Here is a 22396-nt window from a genome sequence, read left to right as displayed (position 1 = left end):
GAGTGGCTCTGGGGTGGTGGCTTCTGCAAAGCCAAGAATATTTTTGATGAAGCAAAAAAATTAAATAATTTTATTAAATCTCAATCCTGGAAAAGTTATCTGTCATTGTAATATTATGTATGATGAAGCGAGAAGCACAAAGCATTACTGCATACCACGGTGCAAGAGTTTTATTGAGGAAAAGTACCTCTACAATTGTTTGAGTTGTGAGCTGAACTAGCCACTTGTGTCATGGAACACTATTTTTATCTGAAAAAAACAACTGCAGTTATTCAGATTTGGCAGACGTTTTTTGAAAAATGAACTGAGACCATCACTTCAAACAAAATAATTGATGGTATTTGTTGCCAACGAGAATACTAGAGCTTTCACACACACAGTCATTGTCAACAAAATCCACGCATAGTCAAGTGGTAAAAGCAGCACATTTGAGTCTCCCACGGACACTCTGCTCTTATTTGCCACTGATTGGCCACTGAAAGCAAGTAAGATAGTAGCCCAGTTTCCCAGAGCTATGCATGGAAGGGTGAAAGAAGAGCTCAGAGGGTTAATAATGTGGTTTGGATTTTGAAGCCAATTGAGGTCTTTTATGCCCTTCTCCAACCATGAGGTTGAGCAATCTATCAAGTTGAGGTATGCTTCCTGGAATTGCCACATTACTACCTATCTTATTGTGTGCTTTACTGGAAAACTGAATTTTGATTGCTCACTTCTCTAATTTCTCTGAGTCCATTCCACTCAAATCAATAATCTAGCTTTCCAACATTAAATGAATAAAAGGAAAGCAAATTAAACCCAGAGCAGAAAGAACTCATAATAAAGATGAAAATGGAATGAATGAAATCAAGATGAGAGAAACGATAGAGAAAACCAATGAAACAAAGAATTCGTTCTTTGAAACATTAAAAACCTCTTTTAAGGGAAGGTCACAGAACCTATGTTGTAGCTCCTGTGTCTTGGTGTCTGTGACAGTGTGGAGGGGACCATGAGGAAAAAATGTTTAGGAAAGGTAGGGGGAAAAATTCGGAACTTCTAAGTCACAAGTAGCAGAATCCTCATTAGCAAATGAGTTGCTCCTATGCCCAGAGCCAGGAAATCCAGAAAAACTGTGACAATGGTGAAAATTCTCTGACCGCACCCCTCACCCCAATCCAAAATAAACTCCTGGCATTGACTGCGGACATTTACTATGACTCGCATGTAGTGTGTTTGAGGGTGGGGTGTGGAGGGTAAGGAGTGGAATTATAATATTTGTATATAAAATAACACTGATATGTTGTATCTCATTTAACATTTATAGTTGCCCACTTTAGAGCATTACCCTGAGCTCTCTAGCTCTCTGACCTGTACAGATTTTCTTTATTGTACTTAATTTAAAATTTAAAATATTACCTTACTTGAGAGATTGTTGGATATGCGTGAAATGAGAACCAAAGTGTACATCACTAGTAACCAGGCAAATCTACATTCTGATGGTGGTGGGGTCAGGGGAGGATTTGGTGAAGCCGTTTGCACCTGATTTCAAAATCTACTTTGGTCCGGCCACTTCTCACCAGAGATGGTCAGGCCATCATCATTTATGGTCTTCCATCGTTGTTCAGGACTAATTCTGCCAAGTGAGAGTCACCTTGGAAAGGCCCAGGGGCTGAACCGTGCCAGACCTGGTTGAAGAACTGCAAGCAGAGTAGGAGAGTGGTAGGAAATGGTGCCAGAGACATGCAGTGGGCCTGGTTTCCCGCGCAGCACAAGAAGACATGTTGGCTGAGCCCCATTAATACATGCGGAAAAGTGAAAAGTGATTGAATGGAGAAGTAAAAGCGACTTGATCCAGGTAGTGTTGCAGGAGCGGCGGCTTTCCCTGTGAACTTCGTAAGACAAACTCCCGGCGTGGGGAATCCACCGTCAAGACAGCAGCGTCCCAGTAGAAGTCGCAAACAGGACGCTGCCATGTGCTGCCTGTGAACGTACGGACTCAGCCATCTTACAGAATCAGATTCCAAGATGATGGCGTCTGCATGGAAGTCGCGCAGTAGGCGCGGCCATATTGCCTCTAACTTTGTGAGGCCGTACAAGCAGTCGCCGTACGGAGTCGACTGACAAGGTGGCGGCGCCCTCGGGAAAGCAGAGCTACGGCGCGGCCATGTTTCCTGAGAACGTATGGACTCGGCCACCATACGGCCTCGGTAGTCAAAATGGCGACGCCTGACAGATAGTCAGGATGGTAGGCGGGCGGCCGCTTGTTTGTCGCGGGGTCGATGCACTGGGCCTGCGCAATAGGAGTACGGTGCCCGGGAGGCGCTGCCAGAAGCGGAAGTAGTTGTGGGCACCTTTGCAACTGCCGCGGACGTGGTGGAGTAGTCTGTGTAGGTTCGCGGGTCGCTCTCGGGGGTCGAGAAAGGGTGCGCCGGCATTCGAGAGATGGTGAGTACGGGGTCCAGGGAGAGGGTCGGTGGTAGATGTTAGTGGAGTTGGTAAATGGTGAGGTCCTTTGGCAGACGCGTGGGGTTTGTGGTGAAAAGTAACGCGGGTCTGGGCAGAATTACGGGAGCCTGTGGGGATCCTTAATAGGCTTCTGTGGGTAAAATGATGGGGGTCTGATACTCCGATGTTGTTCTGATGCGTGAACCGTCTGGGAGTTCTGTGAGGATCCACTGTGGGGGTCCGTAATGGAAGTTTAGTAGGGAATACCTGATGGTAGTTCCTTGGGGTCCGGACGGGGAATTCTTTGGGCAGAGTGATAGAGGCTTTGCGATAAGCCGCATTGGGTAGTCTGTAGCGTGCCATGATGACTCTCTCAAGGATCCATGGAGAACCATGGTGGAGGCAGGGGTGTCCGTGGAGCTAACAACGGGATCTGTGGGGAACTGTGATGGGAAGTCTAGATAAATCACGTGGCATTTGTGAGAACTTGTGATGGGCTCAGTGGTAGGGTTTGTGTAATGAGTCTTTACGAGTGTATGGATAGAGTGAGGGGTGTCACTGGGGTAAGTATAGGGTAGAGTGATGAGAGTTTATAGTCAGAGTAATAGGGTGTCACAAGTGAGTGATGGGGGGGGGGTTGTGGGGACCATAGTGGAGAGATTTATGAGGAGCCATAATGGGAAGTCTATCGGCAGAGTGTTTGTGTCTTTGGTGAGCCCTGATGGAGCTGTAATGGAGGAACGAGTCGCCATGATGGGGATTCTCTAAGGAGCAATAATGGGGGGATCCCGCAGGAAGGGGATGGTTCAGACCCAGAGCCTGCAGATGCTGGGGAGGACAGCAAGTCGGAGAATGGGGAGAATGCGCCCATCTACTGCATCTGCCGCAAACCAGACATCAACTGCTTCATGATGTGAGCCTGGGAAAGGTGGGCGGGGCTGTCACCTGGCAAGGTTGGGTGAGGCCAATTGGTGCCGCTCATCACATCTCCACCACTCGCCCCATCCTCTGCAGCGGGTGTGACAACTGCAATGAGTGGTTCCATGGGGACTGCATCCGGATCACTGAGAAGATGGCCAAGGCCATCCGGGAGTGGTACTGTCGAGAGTGCCAAGGTGAGGGGGGTGGAATGGACAAGGTAGGCAGGGGGTGCATTGACGGAGGAGGAGCCATAATGGGATGCCGGGTCATGGGAAGTAGTGATACATGTTTGTGGGCAGAGTGATTGTTCTGTGGTGAGCCATAATAGTGGGTTCCATGGGCGGGGGCAGCTCTTCCTTGGATTGGAGGAAGAGAGCTATTGGGTAATTGTGGGTGGAACAGAAAAGGAAAGAATCTCCCAGTGCCAGCCCACCCTGGCCCCACTCTCTATCCAACAGAGAAAGACCCCAAGCTGGAGATCCGCTATCGGCTCAAGAAGTCACGGGAACGGGACAGTAATGAGCGAGACGGCAGTGAGCCCCGGGATGAGGGTGGAGGGCGCAAGAGGCCTGCCCCGGATCCAGACCTGCAGCGCCGGGCGGGTTCAGGGACAGGGGTTGGGGCCATACTTGCTCGGGGCTCAGCTTCGCCCCACAAATCCTCTCCACAGCCCTTGGGGGCCACACCCAGCCAGGTGAGTGGCTGCGGTTGCAGGGATAGGTAAGGTGATCCCATCTCAGACCCTACTTGAGTTCCTGATTTGTATTTTGGGCCCCTTCACTCAGCATCACCAGCAGCAGCAGCAACAGCAGCAGCAACAGCAGCAGCAGCAGCAGCAGCAGCAACAGCAGCAGCAGCAGATCAAACGGTCAGCCCGCATGTGTGGCGAGTGTGAGGCCTGCCGGCGCACGGAAGACTGTGGCCACTGTGACTTCTGCCGGGACATGAAGAAGTTTGGGGGCCCCAACAAGATCCGGCAGAAGTGCCGGCTGCGTCAGTGCCAGCTTCGGGCCCGGGTGAGCATGGGCAGAGCTGGGAAGGGTCAGGTTAGGGGGTCAGTGTGTTCAGTAAGAGCTGGTTGAGGTTAGGTGGGTCAGCCAGGTGGGGTGGGGTCTAAGTGCATACAGACAAGTGGGAAGGAGTCTGGCCTGTTCAGATGAATGGGTCATGACTAGGTGTGCTGGGCTAGCACGGGAGCCCCCAACCCTAGGTGGGCCAGGTCGGGCCAGATGTTTCTGGGTAGTCAGGCATGTCGGCAGATGGGACAGAGCTGAGCATGTCCTATTGATGAGGGGTGGGGGAGCTGATGTGCCTGGGGAGGCAAGGCAGGGTTAGTTGGTGGGGCCAGGCACTTATGGGAGGGGTTAGGGCCAGGTCACCCTCCATCCATCTGGGGCTGACCTGGGCCTTCCTCCTGCCGGCACAGGAATCGTACAAGTACTTCCCTTCCTCGGTGAGTCCAGCCCCCCAGGGCGGGGCGGGGCATGCGGGCAGGTTTATTCAGGGCCAGTCCTGAGATTCTGCCCTGCAGCTCTCGCCAGTGACGCCCTCAGAATCCCTGCCAAGGCCTCGCCGTCCACTGCCCACCCAGCAGCAGCCACAGCCATCACAGAAGCTGGGACGCACCCGTGAGGACGAGGGGGCAGTGGCATCATCAGCAGTTAAGGAGCCACCTGAGGCTACAGCCACACCTGAGCCACTCTCAGATGAGGACCTGCCACTGGACCCTGACTTGTACCAGGACTTCTGTGCAGGGGCCTTTGATGACCATGGCCTGGTGAGCAGGCAGAGCATCGCATGGTGGAAGGGTGGAGGTTACAGAAGCAGAGCACCCATAATGAGGAGAGAGGAGGCGGAGGGTATGGAAGTCTGCTTTGGGAACTAGTAGGTGGTGGCTAGTCCTGAGTAGGGCATGTTAATCAGCATATGCCTCACTTGCAGCCCTGGATGAGCGACACAGAGGAGTCTCCTTTTCTGGACCCTGCGTTGAGGAAGAGGGCAGTGAAAGTGAAGCATGTGAAACGTCGAGAGAAGAAATCTGAGAAGAAGGTGATGGAGAGAAAGAAATGGATGTGGGAAGCCGGAGAGCAGGGGCTAACTGGGGGCTAACCGGGGTGAAAGTCAGAAAGGGGTGGGATGCAGGGAGAGACGGGTCTGGGGCTGATTTCAACTCCTCCCTGTCCTGACCTGCCTCATTCCGTAGAAGGAGGAGAGATACAAGCGGCATCGGCAGAAGCAGAAGCACAAGGACAAATGGAAACACCCGGAGCGTGCCGATGTCAAGGATCCTGCATCGCTACCACAGTGCCTGGGACCTGGCTGTGTGCGCCCTGCCCAGCCGGGCTCCAAGTATTGCTCAGACGACTGTGGCATGAAACTGGCAGCCAAGTGAGTCATTCTTGGAAGATTCAAGGGAGTAAGGGAGTACAGAGTAGGGCTTGAACAGATCCCTCTGTATGTCTGCCAGTCAGTTCCCTGTCCACTATTCAGTCGACCAAGCACTCCCCTGTCCGTTTACCCATCCATCTACCATTCAGTCATTCATCTGCTTGTCTATCTACCATTCACCTGTTGACTTCACCATTTAGTCATCCATCCATTCTGCCATCCTTGGCTTATCCCATTTCCTCATCTTTTATTTTTCCACTTTTCCACTTGCACTCCACCCACTGCTCCTGTAGCCGCATCTATGAGATCCTCCCCCAGCGCATCCAGCAGTGGCAGCAGAGCCCCTGTATTGCTGAGGAACATGGCAAGAAGCTGCTGGAACGCATTCGCCGTGAGCAGCAGAGCGCCCGCACCCGCCTTCAGGAAATGGAGCGCCGATTCCATGAGCTCGAGTCCATCATTGCACGTGCCAAGCAGCAAGCTGTGCGCGAGGATGAGGAGGTGAGCAAGCATGGGCATGGCAGTGCAGGGCCCAACACCTAATCCTGCCTGGCCTCACTGTTCCTTCCACCCCATGTAGAGCAATGAGGGTGACAGTGACGACACGGACCTGCAGATCTTCTGTGTCTCCTGCGGACACCCAATCAACCCACGTGTTGCCTTGCGCCATATGGAGCGCTGCTATGCCAAGGTCAGGGTGTCAGCCTGAGGGGGTCAGATGGTTTGGGAATATCAGTGGGTCCGTGGGGGACAGATGTGTTGTCTGGGTATTGTTTTGGGAGGGCATGCAGCACACATCCACAGTTCCCCTCCATTTGTGCTCATCCTTCCAGTATGAAAGCCAGACGTCCTTTGGGTCCATGTACCCCACACGCATTGAAGGGTGAGTGCGGGTGCTAGCTATGTGGAGTTACAGCAGGGAGGTTAAGGCTGGGGTCAGAAGTGGAATATTGGGGCAGGATATGGGCATGGCTACAGATAGGTGAGCCCCCTTCCTTCTCTCTTCCCATGATCCTCTCTCTACTCCAAACCCCCAGGGCCACACGACTCTTCTGTGATGTCTACAATCCTCAGAGCAAGACATACTGTAAGCGACTCCAGGTGCTGTGCCCCGAGCACTCACGAGACCCCAAAGTAAGGTTTTTCCCTCAACTCCCCCCATTCTGTCCCTCTTCTTCCTCACTGCCCCACATTTCTCCCTTCTTCACCCCTTCCTTTCCTTTTCCTACCTTACCACTTCTATAATTCCCACTTATCCCTGCTTTATCACCATCTTTTTCCTGTCTCATCGTCTCCTGTTTCTCCCCTTTGCCCTGCCTTTTCTTCTTCCATTCCTCTCCACTTTCCCCTGAATTTTTCATTCTTTCCCTCCTCCCTTTCTGACCACTCCCCATTCTTAATCTCTTTCCTACCTTACCACCCTGCCATTCGCCTCCACCCCGGTCTCCCTACAGGTGCCAGCGGATGAGGTATGCGGGTGCCCCCTTGTACGTGATGTCTTTGAGCTCACAGGGGACTTTTGCCGCCTCCCCAAGCGCCAGTGCAACCGCCATTACTGCTGGGAGAAGTTGCGCCGTGCCGAAGTGGACCTAGAACGCGTGCGTGTGGTAGGTTTGGATGCTGGGTGTGGCCAGGGGGAGATGGGTCTTCCAAAGCTCCTTCTCATGGGTCCTTCTACTCCCCTGGCAGTGGTACAAGCTGGACGAACTGTTCGAGCAGGAGCGCAATGTACGCACAGCCATGACAAACCGGGCAGGATTACTGGCTCTGATGTTGCACCAAACAATCCAGCATGACCCACTTACTACCGACCTGCGCTCCAGTGCTGACCGCTGAGCCTCACTGGCCCAGACATCCTCACCCCCTGCATTCCAGGCAGGGAAGCTTCCTGAAATCCCCCATTTGTCTGTTTCTTCAATGGTCCCTGAGTTTCTCCTTGTGCCCATCCACCATTTGACTGCCCATCTGCCCTTACCAGAGGGTCTCAGAATTTTCTCCTCTCCTTGTCTTTCCCTCTGTATCTTCCCTCTGCCTGGTTGGGACTGTGGAGACTGTTCACTCTTGCTTCCTCCTTCCCTGGTTTTGTTAATAAAATTTTGAATCAAGAAGGTTAACTATTGATGGTCTCCAAACTTTACCCAGTTGCAACTGTATTCCTAAACACCTGGCACCCCGGCGGATGGTCATTGGCAGGTCCGTACTCAGGAGGTGCTGTAGTACACGTGTAGACTGTGAGTATTCAGCCGGCACCCACTTGTAGGTTGTACCCTTGAGCTGTGGGCATGTGACCTACTGACGGAGAGCCCAATAACCTACATTCACGGCCTCTAATAGTGAGATGGGGTATTCAGGCAGCACTCTGTCGTGTGTGGCTAATCGATTTACCACTCCTGTGTAAGCATTAATATTCTCCAGACCCAAGGTGTATTCGATGATGGACACAAAAGTCCCCTCTTTCTCCACAAACCCCTCTTCTGGGACCTGTATGCAGCAGGAGCCCACTGACTTTGTGCCAGTTATCCCACTTTGCCTTCTCTGGTCGTCGGGTCCAGTCAGCCGCACACAGCTTTCTGGGATGGACCTGGCCTGTTTACTTCCAGCGCGGCAACACCCCCTTCCCGTTCCTGCGGAAGGAGCTGGGGTTAGCGCCCGGCATGATTGGTCTCTGCAGAACACAATAGCCCTGGGGGAGATTTTGGCAGGGGCTGGAGAGTACCGGCGTGACCTATGCGGGAGGTGGGAGACGAGGGCTCCGGCACAGACCCAGGTTTCGCCTTCCCTTTCTCCCGGTTACTCGTTGCGGAGACCGCCTAAGAAACGGAGAACACAGGGCCAGCCCCAAGCCTCCACGCCCCCTTTGTTTGGGACTGGAGAGCGCAGGCGCAAAAGAGGTGGGCGGCGTGGGGAGAAGGCACCGGTTGGCGAAGCGAGAAGCGCAGACGCTGCGGTTCCCCGATAGGGACGCGAGCGGTAGCTGGACTCCAGCACGCAAGCGCAGCGGGTCTCGGCCAGGGGCGCGCGCCGCTGCGGGACTCAGCACGCAGGCGCGATCCTCCCTACTAAGGGCAAGCTCCAGCCCGGCCCTAGTGCGCAGGCGTCTCACTGGGAGCGGAACCCGAGAGGCGGGCCCCGGATTTCCGGTTTCGGGGGCAACGAACGGCCGCGGCGGCGACAGCTACCGTTTCAGAGGAAGCGGCTGTAGAGGAGGAAGAAGAAGACCCCAGCAAGGCGGGAGTCACAGGCGGGACCCTCGTCATGGGTCCGCGGACCTAGAACAGAGGAAGCTACCGGCCCGGTGCCGAGCTGGTGAGACAGTCCTGGGGTGGAAGTGGAAAGCGCTCAGGCGGAGGATGGGGAAGAATTGAGGCTCAGAACATTGACGGAGAGGGCCCTCAGGCCGATGAGTGGGAGGAATGGCGGCGTCGAATATTGAAGGAGAGGAATGGGTAGATTTAGGCGGAGGACGGAGAGAAATGGGGCTCAGAAAGCTGACAGTGGAAGTGTCGAGATCCTGGACGAGGACGGAGAGAAATGGGGGAGGATCCGAACGCTGAGGGGGGAGAGACATCGGGGCCTCCTCACAAGTTAGGGCGAGAGAAACGGGCGTTCAGAACACTGAGAGGGATAAATGAGGGGCCCCCAGGCTGATGATGGAGAAAAGTGGGGGCGTTGGGATACTGAAAAGGAGTGGCAGGGGGCTCTTATGGAAGACTAGGAGAAATAGGGGATCAGAATACTGACAGGGATGGCATGGTTCTGGGACAAGAGCAGAGAGAAATGAGGGGTTTAGAATGCTGAGAGGAGAAATCAGGGTCTCTTAGGCTGATGAACAGAATGGAAGATAAGGATGCTGAAGGGAAGGAGTGCGAGAACTTTTACGCTGCAGAGGAGAGGAATAGAGAGGTTTGGGGCTGAGATTGGGGAGGAATTGTGGCTCAGACCATTGACAGAGAGAAAATAAGTGGGGAGGATTTCAGGCTGAGAAACAGAAGGAATGAGAGACTGTTCAGGTCAGGGACATGGAGGGGTTGGGGACTCTGGCAGAAGACGCAGAGGAAATTGAGGCAATAACACCGAGGTAACAGAATTAAAGGATATATCAGACAGGGAAGGAATAGAAGGATTAAAAGACTGAAAGAGAAATTGGGGACTCCTGGGTCAAGGAAAGGAGTGAATGGGAATCAGAACACTGACAGAGTGCTGAGCCCTTGGTCTGAGGATGAGCAGAACGTGGATCTCTTCGGCTGAAGATGGGAAGAATGAGGCCTCTCAGGCTGAAGATGGGGAATATGGAGGGCTCTGTGACACAGGGGAGGAATAGAAGGCCAGTAGGGCAAAGATAGAGAATGTCTCCTGGACAAAGGACAGGCAGAAAAGAGTGGGGAAAATGAAATGTTTCTAAGTGGCAGTGGGGAGAAATGATGGGCTCCCAGGCTGAGGATGAGGAGGAAAAGGAGATCAGGACACTGAGAATGAGGAATGAGTACCCTTGGATTGAGGATGGGCTGCCAGGTCGAGGGTGAGGAATGTCAAGCTCCTGGGCCCAGGACAGGGAAGAATTGGGTGGGAATGGTTTTCTCTTCCTTACGTTGGCCAATTGCTTGTGACAGTTTCCAGGTCTCGGACAAGTAGTAATAAATAGCATGGTTTGCGTGGCCTGGGGCACAACATGTCACCTCTTAAAGCCTCAGTTTCTCACCTTGCCCCCTCCATGTTGCAGGCCACTGCTCCTTTCTTTGGCCCCCATGGCTGAGGAGTGGCTGGATTGCCCAGCCCTGGGCCCCGGCTGGAAGCGCCGTGAGGTTTTTCGCAAGTCAGGTGCCACCTGCGGACGCTCAGACACCTATTACCAGAGGTACTGGGTGGGTTGTGGGCAAAGTAAGGGGTAGGGTTGAGCCTGGTTAAGCAGAATGAAATCAGAGTGTGGTTAAATTTATGGGGAGGGGGGCTGAAATTATGCATATACAGTTGATTCTCATTATTTGCAGATTCTGTATTTGCAAACTCACTGAAATTTGTTTATACCCCCAAAGTCATTACTCAGCTGTGCTTTCACGGTCATTCGTGGGCATGCACAGAGCAGCAAAAAAATTTACGTCCCCTGATGCACACGTTCTCAGCAGAAGTTGAACAAGGCTTTCTTATTTCAGCACTCATACTGTCAACAAGTCTGTTTCATGGTCTACTTAGTGCTATGGTTTTCAAAGTTTTGTTCTTTCTATTGGTGCTTTTGCTATTTACAATGGCCCCCAAGTGTAGTGCTGAAGTGCTATTTAGTGTTTTATGTGCAAGAAGTGTGTGGTGTGCTGGGAAGGAGAAGATACATGTTAAATAAGCTTCATTTAGGTGTAAGTTGTAGTGTTGTTGGCTGTGAGCTCAGGGTTAATGAATCAAAAATGTGGTACATCTAGAAAAGGAGAGGAAATTTGCCAGTTTGTACTTGAGGCTGCTCCAGAAAGTGCTAAAGTAACATCTGTAGTACATGATGAACCTAGGGAAAAGGTGGAAAAGTGGCTAAATTTGTGGATCTAGAAGATAATCACCAATAAAGTGTAGTGGACAGCACTGTGAGGCTCAATGCCAAGGACATTGATAGTTATGTTACCCAGGATTAAGAAAATGTTAAACCTATTGCAGGTAGTGTTGGCCGTCTCACACCTTTCAGGTGATACATTGTTTAAAATGTTAAATTTGCATGCAAGGCAAGTTCTGCAGATCAAGAATCTGCAGAATATTTTTAAAAATACCTGCTCAGTGCTACACTGGAAAACCGTTAGGTAGAAGAGTACATTTTCAATGGTGATGAGACTGGCTTGTTTTACAAGGACATTGGCAATGCTGTATAACACAGATGTCCTCCAAAGCTCCTAGCTTTAAAAAAGCCATGCAATTAGTTATTTGTAAGAAGAATATATTATATAGGGTATCTTTAGACAGAAACACGTAAAACAAGGTTGCGTAGGATTAGTTTACAAAAATATTGTGACTTGGAGGAACCTAACCTGTAGTTCCACTGGGAACAGTGGTTCTGTATTCACTAATTCAATTTTCCAGATGACTTATAGAACATAACTACATAAATAGTGAAATTTGACCATAAATACATAAACATAAACTTTTATAAACAGTTTACACTTAAGAATTTAAAGTGTTTTAAGATATGTTAATGATATACAAGTTAATTAAATTTTCTGTACTTCTGAACTTTTTTTGTGCCGAAGTTGCTGTTTTCCTGGAGCATTATAATAAAATTACACATGCAGTTACATTTATTCATATTTAGTTGGACATTTACTCACATATTTACAACTTGTATAAAACTTTTATATATAGTTCAGTTATCAAGAATGTAAAAGATCAGAGATTTTACCCTAATTAGGTCAAGATATGTCACAGTTTACAGTTTTGTGGATGCTGATAGGAGATATGAGACTCCTGAGTCAGAGATGAAAGACAATTGATTACTCATAGCAAGAACAATACCTAGATCATTATTTTTGTTATAGTTTTCCAAATGCCAGTCCCTACAGCGTCACATGAAGAGGACTAGCTAGCACCTGCACATGCACCGAATTGTGTTGTAGGAAAGGAACCCTGAGCTGAAGGAATCTAATCTTTTTATAATGTTAGGATGTCTTCCTTTTGCTTTGGAGGGAGACCCTTTCTCTTATCTTCCAAGGTTGTTTGCTGTACAAACATCCTCGAAAAGATAGTAGCAAAGGACAGTCAGTGCTTCTCTTACAAGACGTGCAGAAATGCAAGAGACCTGTGGAGTGTTGTCTCCCAACATTAGTTACTTTCACTTTGTTTTGTATGTAGTTACATTTGTTTGTTCACACATTTGCTTGTATGTATACTTATATGTACATTTTTATGTGTATATTTTTAAACATTTGTTTTTATGTAAGTTTCCTAATTTGAGTACTTAGTATGCAATGCTAAAACATTTACAAATTATTCAATATGTTTATATTGTCACTTACATAGCATACCACTAGTAGTATATGTTATAAATACATGCACATTCCTTTATGTTCATATTATTTGTTAATGTGTGTATATTTGCTGGTATTACAATATTTAGTAATACTACCTTAAATAGTCTTGCTATCCAGGTTTAGTTGGGGTAGGTCCAGGTCAGGGCTCATAGGCAGATCCCAGGCTGCCTCCCATGTCCCACCAGACCTTCAGGCCTGTTCCCTAGCCCAGTGAGAGGGTTGCATGTGTGGAGTGGCAATGGCTCCACCTGGTTTCCATCCCATCCTGGCCTACCCCCAGCCCCACAGGAGATCGGATCCGAAGCAAAGTTGAACTGACCCGATACCTGGGCCCTTCATGCGACCTCTCCCTCTTCGACTTCAAGCAAGGCATACTGTGCTATCCAGCTCCCAAGGTAAGGTACTACACAATGTAGGGTACCCAAGTATGGGGTGACTGAGCCACCTAACACCCATCCACTACCTACATTCTCTCTGCCCTTGTTCTCATCTCTAGGCCCATTCCTTGGCTGTCCCTAGCAAAAAGCGGAAGAAGCCTTCAAAGCCAGTCAAAGCTCGAAAATGTCAGGTTGGATCTCAGAGGGCCGAGGTCAGGAAGGAGGCCCCAAGGGATGAGACCAAGGCTGGTGCTGACACAGTCCCAGCTTCGCTCCCTGCGCCTGGGTGAGTATTAGTCTAAAGCGAGCCAAGTGGGTGAGGGTTGTGGTTGGGCATGCACTCGGGTCCTCACACTCATGTTTCCCATTCCAGATATTGTGAGAACTGTGGAATCAGCTTCTCAGGGGATGGTACCCGAAGGCAGCGGCTCAAGACATTGTGTAAGGACTGCCGAGGTGAGTGGCCCTCAGGGCACTGGGAGATAGGAGCTGGAGCAGGCCCGGTGTCAGGCTAGGACCTGGGTGTCAGGCTAGAGGTTGAATGGTGAATGTCAGGGCAGAGTCAGTGGATGAGGTCTGATATCTGATGCTCCCTTTCCACTTCTATTGTTACTTCTCCTTTTCCGCAGCGCAGAGAATTGCTTTCAATCGGGAGCAGAGGATGTTTAAGGTAAGCATGACCGACCACCTCCCCACAAGCATGCGGTGGGAGCAGGATATGATGGGGGCTAGTAAATGGTGATGGATTTACAAGGTGTCAGAGTCATTTTATAGGGAGCTGGTTGTAGTCAGCAGAAGGTAATGGGAGTTAATGGGGTATTAGACAGAGTGAAGAGTGAGTGGACCAGTAGACATTGGTGATGGCCTCAGTGATGGCGCCTAATTAGTAGTCATCAGATGCAATGGTGAGGCAAATGGGGGGCTGGCAGTTATGGTGATGGGAGCTAATATAGAGGGTTAGCAGACACTTGAGGGTTAGTGCTCTTGGAGTCACTCTGCTTGGGTCTATGACTTTGCCCCACCCATTCCTGGCAGCGTGTGGGCTGCGGGGAGTGTGCAGCCTGCCAGGTGACCGAGGACTGCGGGGCCTGCTCTACCTGCCTTCTGCAGCTGCCCCATGATGTGGCCTCGGGGCTGTTCTGCAAGTGCGAGCGGAGACGGTGCCTCCGGATTGTGGAAAAGGTGAGTCGGGCAGGTGGGACGGGACCAAGGCTTACCCTAGCCTGTGGCCCTCATAGTCCTGGCCCCATGCATTGTGCCTCTGGCCCCCTCTCCCCCTAGAGCCGAGGGTGTGGAGTATGCCGGGGCTGTCAGACCAGAGAAGACTGTGGACGTTGTCGAGTCTGCCTTCGCCCTCCCCGCCCTGGTCTCAGGCGCCAGTGGAGGTGCGTCCAGAGGCGCTGCCTACGGGTGAGTTAGGCTGGAGGGGGCCAGTGCTGGTGGAGCCAGGGCTGGGGCAGAGCTCATTTTGCTGTTAAACTTGCTGCTACTGCTGCTTCCTCCCAACCTGGCCTTGTCCACCTCATGTCTTCTTTTCTCCTCCACCGCACGCTCACGTCCCTGGCCTTACCTGCCTGCCCCTGTCTGCCAGCACCTTGCCCACCGCCTTCGTCGCCACCATCAGCGATGTCAACGACGCCCTCCCTTAGCTGTGGCTCCCCCTGCTGTGAGTGCCCCATCCTATACTCTGCTTGTCTGTCCCATGCATGCTTTCTGCACTCCCGGGTTGGGAGGGTCCTGTGTCGGTCTGGTGCCACCAAGCTTAAACTACCCTTTTGGCTTCCTCCTAGGGTAAACGTGGCCGTCTCAGGGGAGGGTGCGACTCCAAAATGGCTGCCCGGCGGCGTCCCCGAACCCAGCCACTGCCTCCGCTTCCTCCATCACAGCCTCCAGAGTCCCCAGAGCTGGTGAGGCCCTGGTGGGCAGGGGGAAGGCCCAACCCCCTAATCTTACCCAATACCTACCCTGACCCCACCCCATTTGCCTCTGCAGCACCCCAGATCTCTCATCCCCTCATCACCTGCTGAATTCATCTATTACTGTGTAGACGAGGACGAGCTAGTGAGTGGCCCCATCCTACCTGGACAAGCCTAGACTCTCCCAGGGCACTTGATTAAGCCCAAGAAGCAGTTGCTGCAATGGGCTTAATAGAGGAAGAGCAAGGCACAGTAATGGGTACTAGTAGGGGAGAGCAGACAGTTGGGGAGGGACTAATACAGGAGCAACAGGTGGACCGTTAGTACATAATGTCAGATGAACCTAAACTCTGGTGGAGCCGAAAGAGGAGAAGTAGATAAGTGATCAGAGTTCATATAGAATGAGTAGATGTAGCAGGTGCAATGATGGGCGCTAATACGGGGTCAGCAAAATCCCACTGGAGGCGGAGTGTCAAGGACATTGTCTTGGTAGCTTGATAGAGTGATGGATACTGTGATGGAGCAGTCAGTTTTAGTGGTTTGTAGGCCATCTGGTACAGTGATAGTGCTAGCAGACGCTGACGTGTGACTAGTGGGAGTCAGGTTAAGACTAGTGTTCAACCAGTTCCCTCTGATGGAGCTAGTAGAGAAACAACAGGAACGGTACTGTAATAGTCCTAGTGACAGTACCCGGCATTTTTCCTTTCTCCCAGCAGCCTTACACAAATCGCCGGCAAAATCGCAAGTGTGGGACCTGTGCAGCTTGCCTGCGGCGGATGGACTGTGGCCACTGCGACTTCTGCTGTGACAAGCCCAAATTCGGGGGCAGCAACCAGAAGCGCCAGAAGTGTCGTTGGCGCCAATGCCTGCAGTTTGCTATGGTGTGTGGGGCAGGAAGGGTCAGGTGGGTGGGATAAGTTGAGCCAAGTCCCTCAGTGCCTGGGAGTAGTGGGCAGGCCTGGTAGGTTGGTGGATCAGGCCAGATGGGTCCTGTAGCTTCAGAGGGGTGGGTAGGGCATTGGGTTTGGGTAAGGATTAGCAGACATTGTGCTGGGGTAAATAAGGAATCTGGGCGGAATTGGCATTGCTAACAGGAGACTAGCAGGGTTAGCGATGAGGGGTTCATATGTAAGCAGGTTCTGTGTTGGTGCTAATGGGGGATCAGCAAGCATATTGATCAGGGCAGGTTGGTGTGATTGGGTATTGCATCAGGTGGCCAAACATTTCACCTTTCCTCACAGAAGCGCCTGCTGCCAAGTGTCTGGGCAGGGTCCGAGGATGGGGCAGAGCCACCCCCACCTTACCCTCGTCGAAAGAGGCCTGGTTCTACTCGACGGCCCCGTCTCGGCCATACCCTGAAGCCCCCCTTGGCCACGCCCAGAGCCCGATCTGATCATGCCCATACTCCAATGAAGCAGGAAGCAGGCTTTGTGTTGCCCCCACCTGGCACTGACCTTGTGTTCTTACGGGAGGGTGCAAGCAGTCCTGTGCAGGTTCCTGGCCCTGCCTCAACTTCCACAGAAGTCCTGTTGCAGGTGAGGGCCCCACCTTACTCTGTTCTTCCCAAGCCTACCCAGCCTTGTACCAGGAAGCTGGGACCAAGTCTACTGCAATCCTCCTTCACACAGGAGGCCCAGTGCCCTGGCCTGAGTTGGGTTGTGGCCTTACCCCAGGTGAAGCAAGAGAAGGCGGATGCCCAGGAAGACTGGACACCGGGCACAGCCATCCTGACTTCTCCTGTATTGCTGCCCAGCAAGGTGGGGGTCAGTGATGGGTGATCTGTGAGCAGAGTGATGGTGAGCCAAGATGGTGGTTCTTTGAGCAGAGTAATAGGTGTGCTGATTGCAGCCTCTCCACAGAATTACCCCACCTTCCCCAGGCAATTAGCTTTGCTGGCTTTGCCGCCCAGCTAACAGAAAAATGGAAATCTGTGAGGAATGGGAAAGGTTTGTAGACAGTTGGTTTTTCTGTGCCGAAGTGTGACAGAAGTGAGATCTGTCATCACAGTGACAGGTCGGCTAATAAAAACCTCTCTCCTCAGCCAACCCTGCCTTTCTGACTGTTGCCCATTTCCTACCTCTCCCAGGTAGTAGGCCCAGGCCTGCCACTTGTGAAGCAAGAACCACCTGACCCTGAGGAGGACAAAGAGAAGAGCAAGGATGACTCAGCCTCTGATTCGGCCCCAGAAGAGGAGGCAGCAGGGCCTGGCACGCCAGTGGTCAGTGCTGGGGGACACCTCACCCTGCCCTGACCTTGCTTTAGCTCTCCTGGCCATGTTGACCCATGATGTTAATTCTTCCCCAGATCACCGAGATTTTCAGCCTGGGTGGAACCCGCCTCCGGGACACAGCAGTCTGGTTGCCAAGGTGTGCCCCACACAGTGAGGGGTGGGCATGTGGTGGGTGCTGGACAGATGTGGGAGTTTTGAAAGTTTAGCCAGCTATTTGGCATGGTGTAGTGGGAGGTAAAGGCCCCACACCACTGCTGATCACGATCAGTAAGGAGATATGTGTATGACCCTAGAGATTTCCTGAGATCCAGGCCAGGATTGTCCTTGTTTGGGAGTGGTGGGGATGAGGAACTGTGGAGGGAGAGGACTTGGTGCCTTGTGATGCGATTAGAAAGAAAAGGGAAGGAAAGTTTGGTACCTATCTTCCTAAGAAAAACCAGAAGGTGTCAGACTTGATATATAAGTTCTTACTCAGAGAATCATCATCTGGGGTCTTGAATACCTTTGGAGTCTCTAAGAGAAGACCAGGTGGTGAGTGGGCAGGAGATCTGGGTTGTGAGATAGCTCTGTGATCTGTGTTCACTTGCAACTCTGTGATCTTGTTCTAGTTCTGCACCTTTTGAAGCATCCTCTGTAGAGGAGGTTAGGCTGTATTTCTTGAGCCTTTCATGATGCTGTTGAGGTTTTAACAGTTTCACCTGCTGTGCAGAACTTTCCCTGTAGACCTGGCAATAGGATGAAGGATAGGTGCCTGTAAAGACTGGGATGGTGGGAGGAGGAGAGGGGAATGCAGCTGCCTGCAGAATTTGATGCGCTACACAGAGCACCAGACATAGGCAACAAACTATTGGCCTTAACACCTGGGTTTGGTCCTACAAACTAGTTTCTGTAGGTTAGAAACCCCTCCGTCAGTACTTGGGTAATTACAAAGGTACTGATTTCAGTCCCTGCTGGATACACTGCTGTGTGGGAAATACAGCAATGAATACATTGACTGGGGAAGTCTTATCTTTCAGGAGATAGAGGACTTCTGCCTTCAGGGAGCTTATAATCTAACTGAGGAAACAGTTTCCCTGTGCATGAAATCATTACATGTAATGGAGAAGTAATGATATGCTGCGTTGTAATGGAAATTTTAGGAGCTAAGAAATAATTAAGGGGCAATGGATGGCCAATAGAATAGTAGGAAATGATTTTGTGATGCTCCATTTTTCACATAGTAAATAAACCTCATTCAACATAAAGACCTGCTCCCTCCTAGGTCCAAGGACCTTAAAAAAACCTGGAACTAGAAAGCAGTAGACTGCAGGCTTCTTCAGACTGGGATTCAAGGTGGTATTTACCGACTGGCATTATGAGAGACAGCACTGATCTACTCAGAGGCTGGACCATAAAGCGATTGCCAGGGCTCGTGTAGGAGTCAGTAGGAACTGGAAAAACCTACCACCAAACCAGAGGAGCAGGCCTGTTCAGTTCTTTGAGTTTATGGAGGAAGTAAGCAGAAAAGGAAGAGAAAGAGTAGAAAGTTGGAGCATCTGCTCCAACTCATGCAAATCCTAGGAGCCTGAGCATGTTAAGGTGTTTGGATGTTAGAGGTGGAGAAGTTGGGTTGGGGGATAGAATTAGAGCTCTCATAAACAACCTAAACAAGCCATCTTCATAAATCATATTAAATGGCTTTTGGGTGAGACCTGGCAGTGTCTCTAAATAATTTCTCAGGGAGATAGCAGTTGAAAATGTAACATTAATAAATAAGACAAATAAGGGAAGGAATTGATATTTGGTGAGTTCTTCCTTATGGACCAAATGTAGAACAGTTTGCTTTTTTTTTTTTTTTAAGAAAGACATTGATCTTACCCATTTTTGCAGATGGGAAAACAGATTCAAATAACTTGTCCAGTATCAAATACCTAGTATTGATAGAGTCTAGACTCAAACCCAGGTTGTAAAGCCTTGTTTTTTAAGCCGCTAAGCTGTAAACTGTAATCCTATATTCAATAATGTGTAATCACGTAGTAACAAAAGTTTCCAGTGACCCTGAAAACAAGGTGTACTATTTAAGCATTTTAACAAATCTCTTTCATTATTGCCTTTAGCATGGTTTAAGGAGTGCCAGGGTTGTATATAGATGGGGTCCCCTTATCAGAGCCCCTGTGCATTCAGAGACTGGGTTCTTTCCAGGCCTCGGATGTTGCACAGGATTCCTCAAACCCTAAAGGGCATCCTTTTCCACCGTCTGCTGTCCATTTTGCCTATTTCCCTCACTTCCCCTCACTTCTCCTCCTTAGCCAAAGCAGTCTTCAGAAGTAAAGCTGCCAGCCTGGCTCATCTTTCTCCACAGCTTGTGTCCCCTGCCCCTTGATGACCTTTGTGCTCGGTTTCTGCTCTCAGCCCCTGTTAAGGGCCAGTTTGGGCTCTGCCCTGTCTCACTTTTCAATTCTTTCCTTAGTGCTAAAAGTGATTAATTAGACTTGCGATTCATTACTTAGCCAGCTTTATAGGACTGGGACTAAGTGTGTGCCTCCTCAGATTTGGTAGCCTGTGTACCTCCATTGCCTTACTCTAGTTCCAGCCCTGTAACTTTATTTACATAATTCAGATGTGGATTAGCCATTTTACTACTGTAATTCATGATAAAGCCTTCTGCCACTCTCCTCTGCCCCTTTCTTTGCCTCACCCTACCTACTTTAGCCAGAATTGACTGGATAATTATCTGTTACTGTTTTGCTCCCCTCAGGATCCAACCAGCAACCCTAGTATTCTGGTAGTTTTGACAGTGATGTCCTAAGTGAAATTTATTTGATTAGTATCCTGACTCACCATGTGTATCAGGGTACAATTAGAAAAGCAACATCGTTAATATAAAGATTTTATGTATATGTGTATATGTACATTAAGGGGTATTGTAGGGATTTGACAATATGCAGTTGTGGGAGCTGGTTAAACAGTCTGTAAGGCTGTTGTCTTTGCATCTAATGCTGGAGCTTGAAGTCTGCAGGGCAGGCAATCGAGGAAGGAAGGTGGACGTAAAGCGTGGGAGACGGAGGACACATTGGCGCCCCCAAGCACAAGATGGAACCGTCGACGTTGGCCCAGAACCCACGTCAGTCTCTCATCACGTCCAGCTTCGATGATGTTGGTGTCCTGCAGAAGAAGCTGGTGCCCTTCACCACAGAGTTAAATATGCATCTGGCCTAGGAATTAGAGAAGCTGAGGGAAGATCCTGGGGAAGGTGGAGCAACTGCAAGCCTGGCTGCTGCCCCACACCAAGGAGGCGAGCCGGCAGATAAATGACAACATGTGTGAACTGCAACAGTACCTGGTGCCCCTGTATCAACCTTCCAAGTGTAAAAACAGTATGCTGCTGCTTCACTTCTGTCCTCCAATTATGTAAAATGTTTCTTGTGGCCCATCCTAACCAGAAGCATGGGAAGGGAGTCCTGGGAAACAAGACTAGTCAAGGTGTCACATTACAAAGCCAGCCTGCCAGGAATCAGCTCCCAAGGGTCTCACTACTCACCCGAGGATACCTTGGTAAACCTACATTGCAGGAAATGCAAAGCTGAAGACCATGGATTTCATGGTGACTCCAGCAAGTACAGAAATTCTGTCAAGCCCACCCAGTAAAAATGCTGGTCTTGGCTCTTTTTGTTTTTCATTCAAGTATTGAGCACCTGGCCCATGGTAGGCACTGAACTTAATACTGGGATACAGCAATGAGAAAGATATAGTCCATGCAATTTTATTAAATACATCAATCTGTATTACCAATGGTGAATCGATATCCAACTTTATCATGGAGTTTAATGGTGGAAATATAGAATTCAGGAAACTATCTGGAGGACAGCCCTTGTGTGAACCTTGTTGGGCACAATAGGAATTGGAAATAATATAAATAGTTTCTGTCTCTAAGCTGTTCTATTTTAAAATTATTTTTAAATGATTTTTATTGTCCCATTTTCTGATTCATATATTTAGTGTTTCTTTGGGGAATGTCTTGGTGATGGTAACAGTGTTGACTGCCTCTGAGAAAGAGGGATAGTGGGTGGCAAGATAAAGGTCAGGTTCTAAGGACCTTGGGCAGATCACTTTTAGGCCTGGGGCGGGGGTGGCCTTGGTTTGGCTGAAGGCCCAGGCTCACTGCACTGGGCGTGGAGCCCGGCCCCTCTGCCTGCTAACTAGGCCCACCAGGGGGCGCTGGGACCGCGGTTATCCTGCCTTGGGTGGGGAGACACTGCCCATCAACCCTGACCTAGCCTGGGCGGCTCAGGGTTGTGGCCTCCGTTTGGCCCAGCTGTCTGTTCCTGCGCCAGCCCGAAGGGAAGTCGACTCACCTTCACATATTTGTTTAAATGGGCAAACCGAACTGGAGTTAAGTTATGGGGCTTGCCCAGGGTGAGGTTGCGTCACGACAAGCTCAAGATGGACCTATAGGGCAGCCCGTTGTCATCAAAGGGCGGCTCACGTTGCAGAAATGGATTCCGATGGGACCTTCCAGGCTGTAACGACCTTCGGCATTGCCCTAAGGGTGCCCCTGGATCTCAGCGGCTTTCCCCAAACCCCATGGCTGGTTGAGGGCGTTTTCACTGCCTCCTTTCCTCCCCAAGGGTCTGGTGTCTGGGGTGGTTCCACCTAGACAGCTGGTGGGCCAGGCACTTGCGGGACTCAAAGATCAAGGAATCTGGCCCTCAGGACTCCGTCCAGAGAACCCAGATGACGATCTAATTTCTTTCTTTGTTTGTTTGTTTCAGGCTACATAAACTCTTAGCAGTAAATGAAAATGAGTATTTTACTGAACTGCAATTGAAAGAAGAAGCATTATAGGAGAAAAAAGACAGAATGAGAATTATTAAAAGAGATTATTAAAAGAGAAGAAAGAGACATTATTTTGTGGCTGAAAAGCTGAACCAGCATTCAGGAAATGGAATCCAAATCTAGAAACATACCATATAGAAAATCTGAAGTGGGTGAATTACAAATGATTAAGGAATGCTAATTTACAGTAAATTGCGGCCTTAAGATGGTATGCACAGTAGTTGTCCTTTGGTTATTGTTACAAGACAATGACTAGGTACTGAATTTCTTCTGTGCTCTCTATATATGCTGGTGTTAGATGCTCACCCCCACTTTAGAATGAGAGTACCA

At 50.2% G+C, this 22396-nt stretch overlaps 2 protein-coding genes across 22 annotated transcripts; both read left to right on the top strand.

Annotated features, from left to right (window-relative positions):
- Window positions 1-2273: 2273 nt before the first annotated feature.
- Window positions 2274-7844, top strand: CXXC1 (CXXC finger protein 1). 2 transcript variants are annotated; one of them, XM_016164999.2, is made up of 15 exons: window positions 2274-2421; window positions 3216-3334; window positions 3436-3536; window positions 3801-4036; window positions 4128-4358; window positions 4769-4795; window positions 4874-5119; window positions 5284-5391; window positions 5546-5730; window positions 6024-6231; window positions 6311-6421; window positions 6564-6613; window positions 6768-6864; window positions 7185-7337; window positions 7420-7844. In XM_016164999.2, exons 1-15 carry the CDS (start codon window positions 2419-2421, stop codon window positions 7564-7566), a joined length of 2022 nt encoding a protein of 673 aa, XP_016020485.2. In that variant the 5' UTR covers window positions 2274-2418; the 3' UTR covers window positions 7567-7844. The 2 variants fall into 2 exon arrangements, with proteins under 2 accessions (XP_016020485.2, XP_016020490.2); XM_016165004.2 differs by lacking the exon at window positions 4769-4795.
- Window positions 7845-8858: 1014 nt separating this feature from the next.
- Window positions 8859-22277, top strand: MBD1 (methyl-CpG binding domain protein 1). 20 transcript variants are annotated; one of them, XM_016164948.2, is made up of 17 exons: window positions 8860-9036; window positions 10451-10585; window positions 13009-13123; window positions 13225-13391; window positions 13479-13561; window positions 13735-13775; window positions 14141-14287; window positions 14387-14515; window positions 14697-14771; window positions 14896-15012; window positions 15098-15166; window positions 15735-15902; window positions 16263-16556; window positions 16650-16778; window positions 17108-17239; window positions 17326-17387; window positions 22003-22277. In XM_016164948.2, exons 2-17 carry the CDS (start codon window positions 10476-10478, stop codon window positions 22073-22075), a joined length of 1911 nt encoding a protein of 636 aa, XP_016020434.1. In that variant the 5' UTR covers window positions 8860-9036; window positions 10451-10475; the 3' UTR covers window positions 22076-22277. The 20 variants fall into 20 exon arrangements, with proteins under 20 accessions (XP_016020376.1, XP_016020434.1, XP_016020388.1 ...); XM_016164902.2 differs by lacking the exon at window positions 22003-22277 and adding an exon at window positions 20243-21195 and having other exon boundaries at window positions 15738-15902; XM_016164910.2 differs by lacking the exon at window positions 22003-22277 and adding an exon at window positions 20243-21195 and having other exon boundaries at window positions 16695-16778.
- Window positions 22278-22396: the final 119 nt, after the last annotated feature.

The sequence above is a fragment of the Rousettus aegyptiacus genome, unplaced genomic scaffold (assembly GCF_014176215.1).
Source record: "Rousettus aegyptiacus isolate mRouAeg1 unplaced genomic scaffold, mRouAeg1.p scaffold_m13_p_12, whole genome shotgun sequence".
NCBI classification, from domain to species: domain Eukaryota; kingdom Metazoa; phylum Chordata; class Mammalia; order Chiroptera; family Pteropodidae; genus Rousettus; species Rousettus aegyptiacus.
This window is presented reverse-complemented; position numbering and strand designations above follow the sequence as displayed.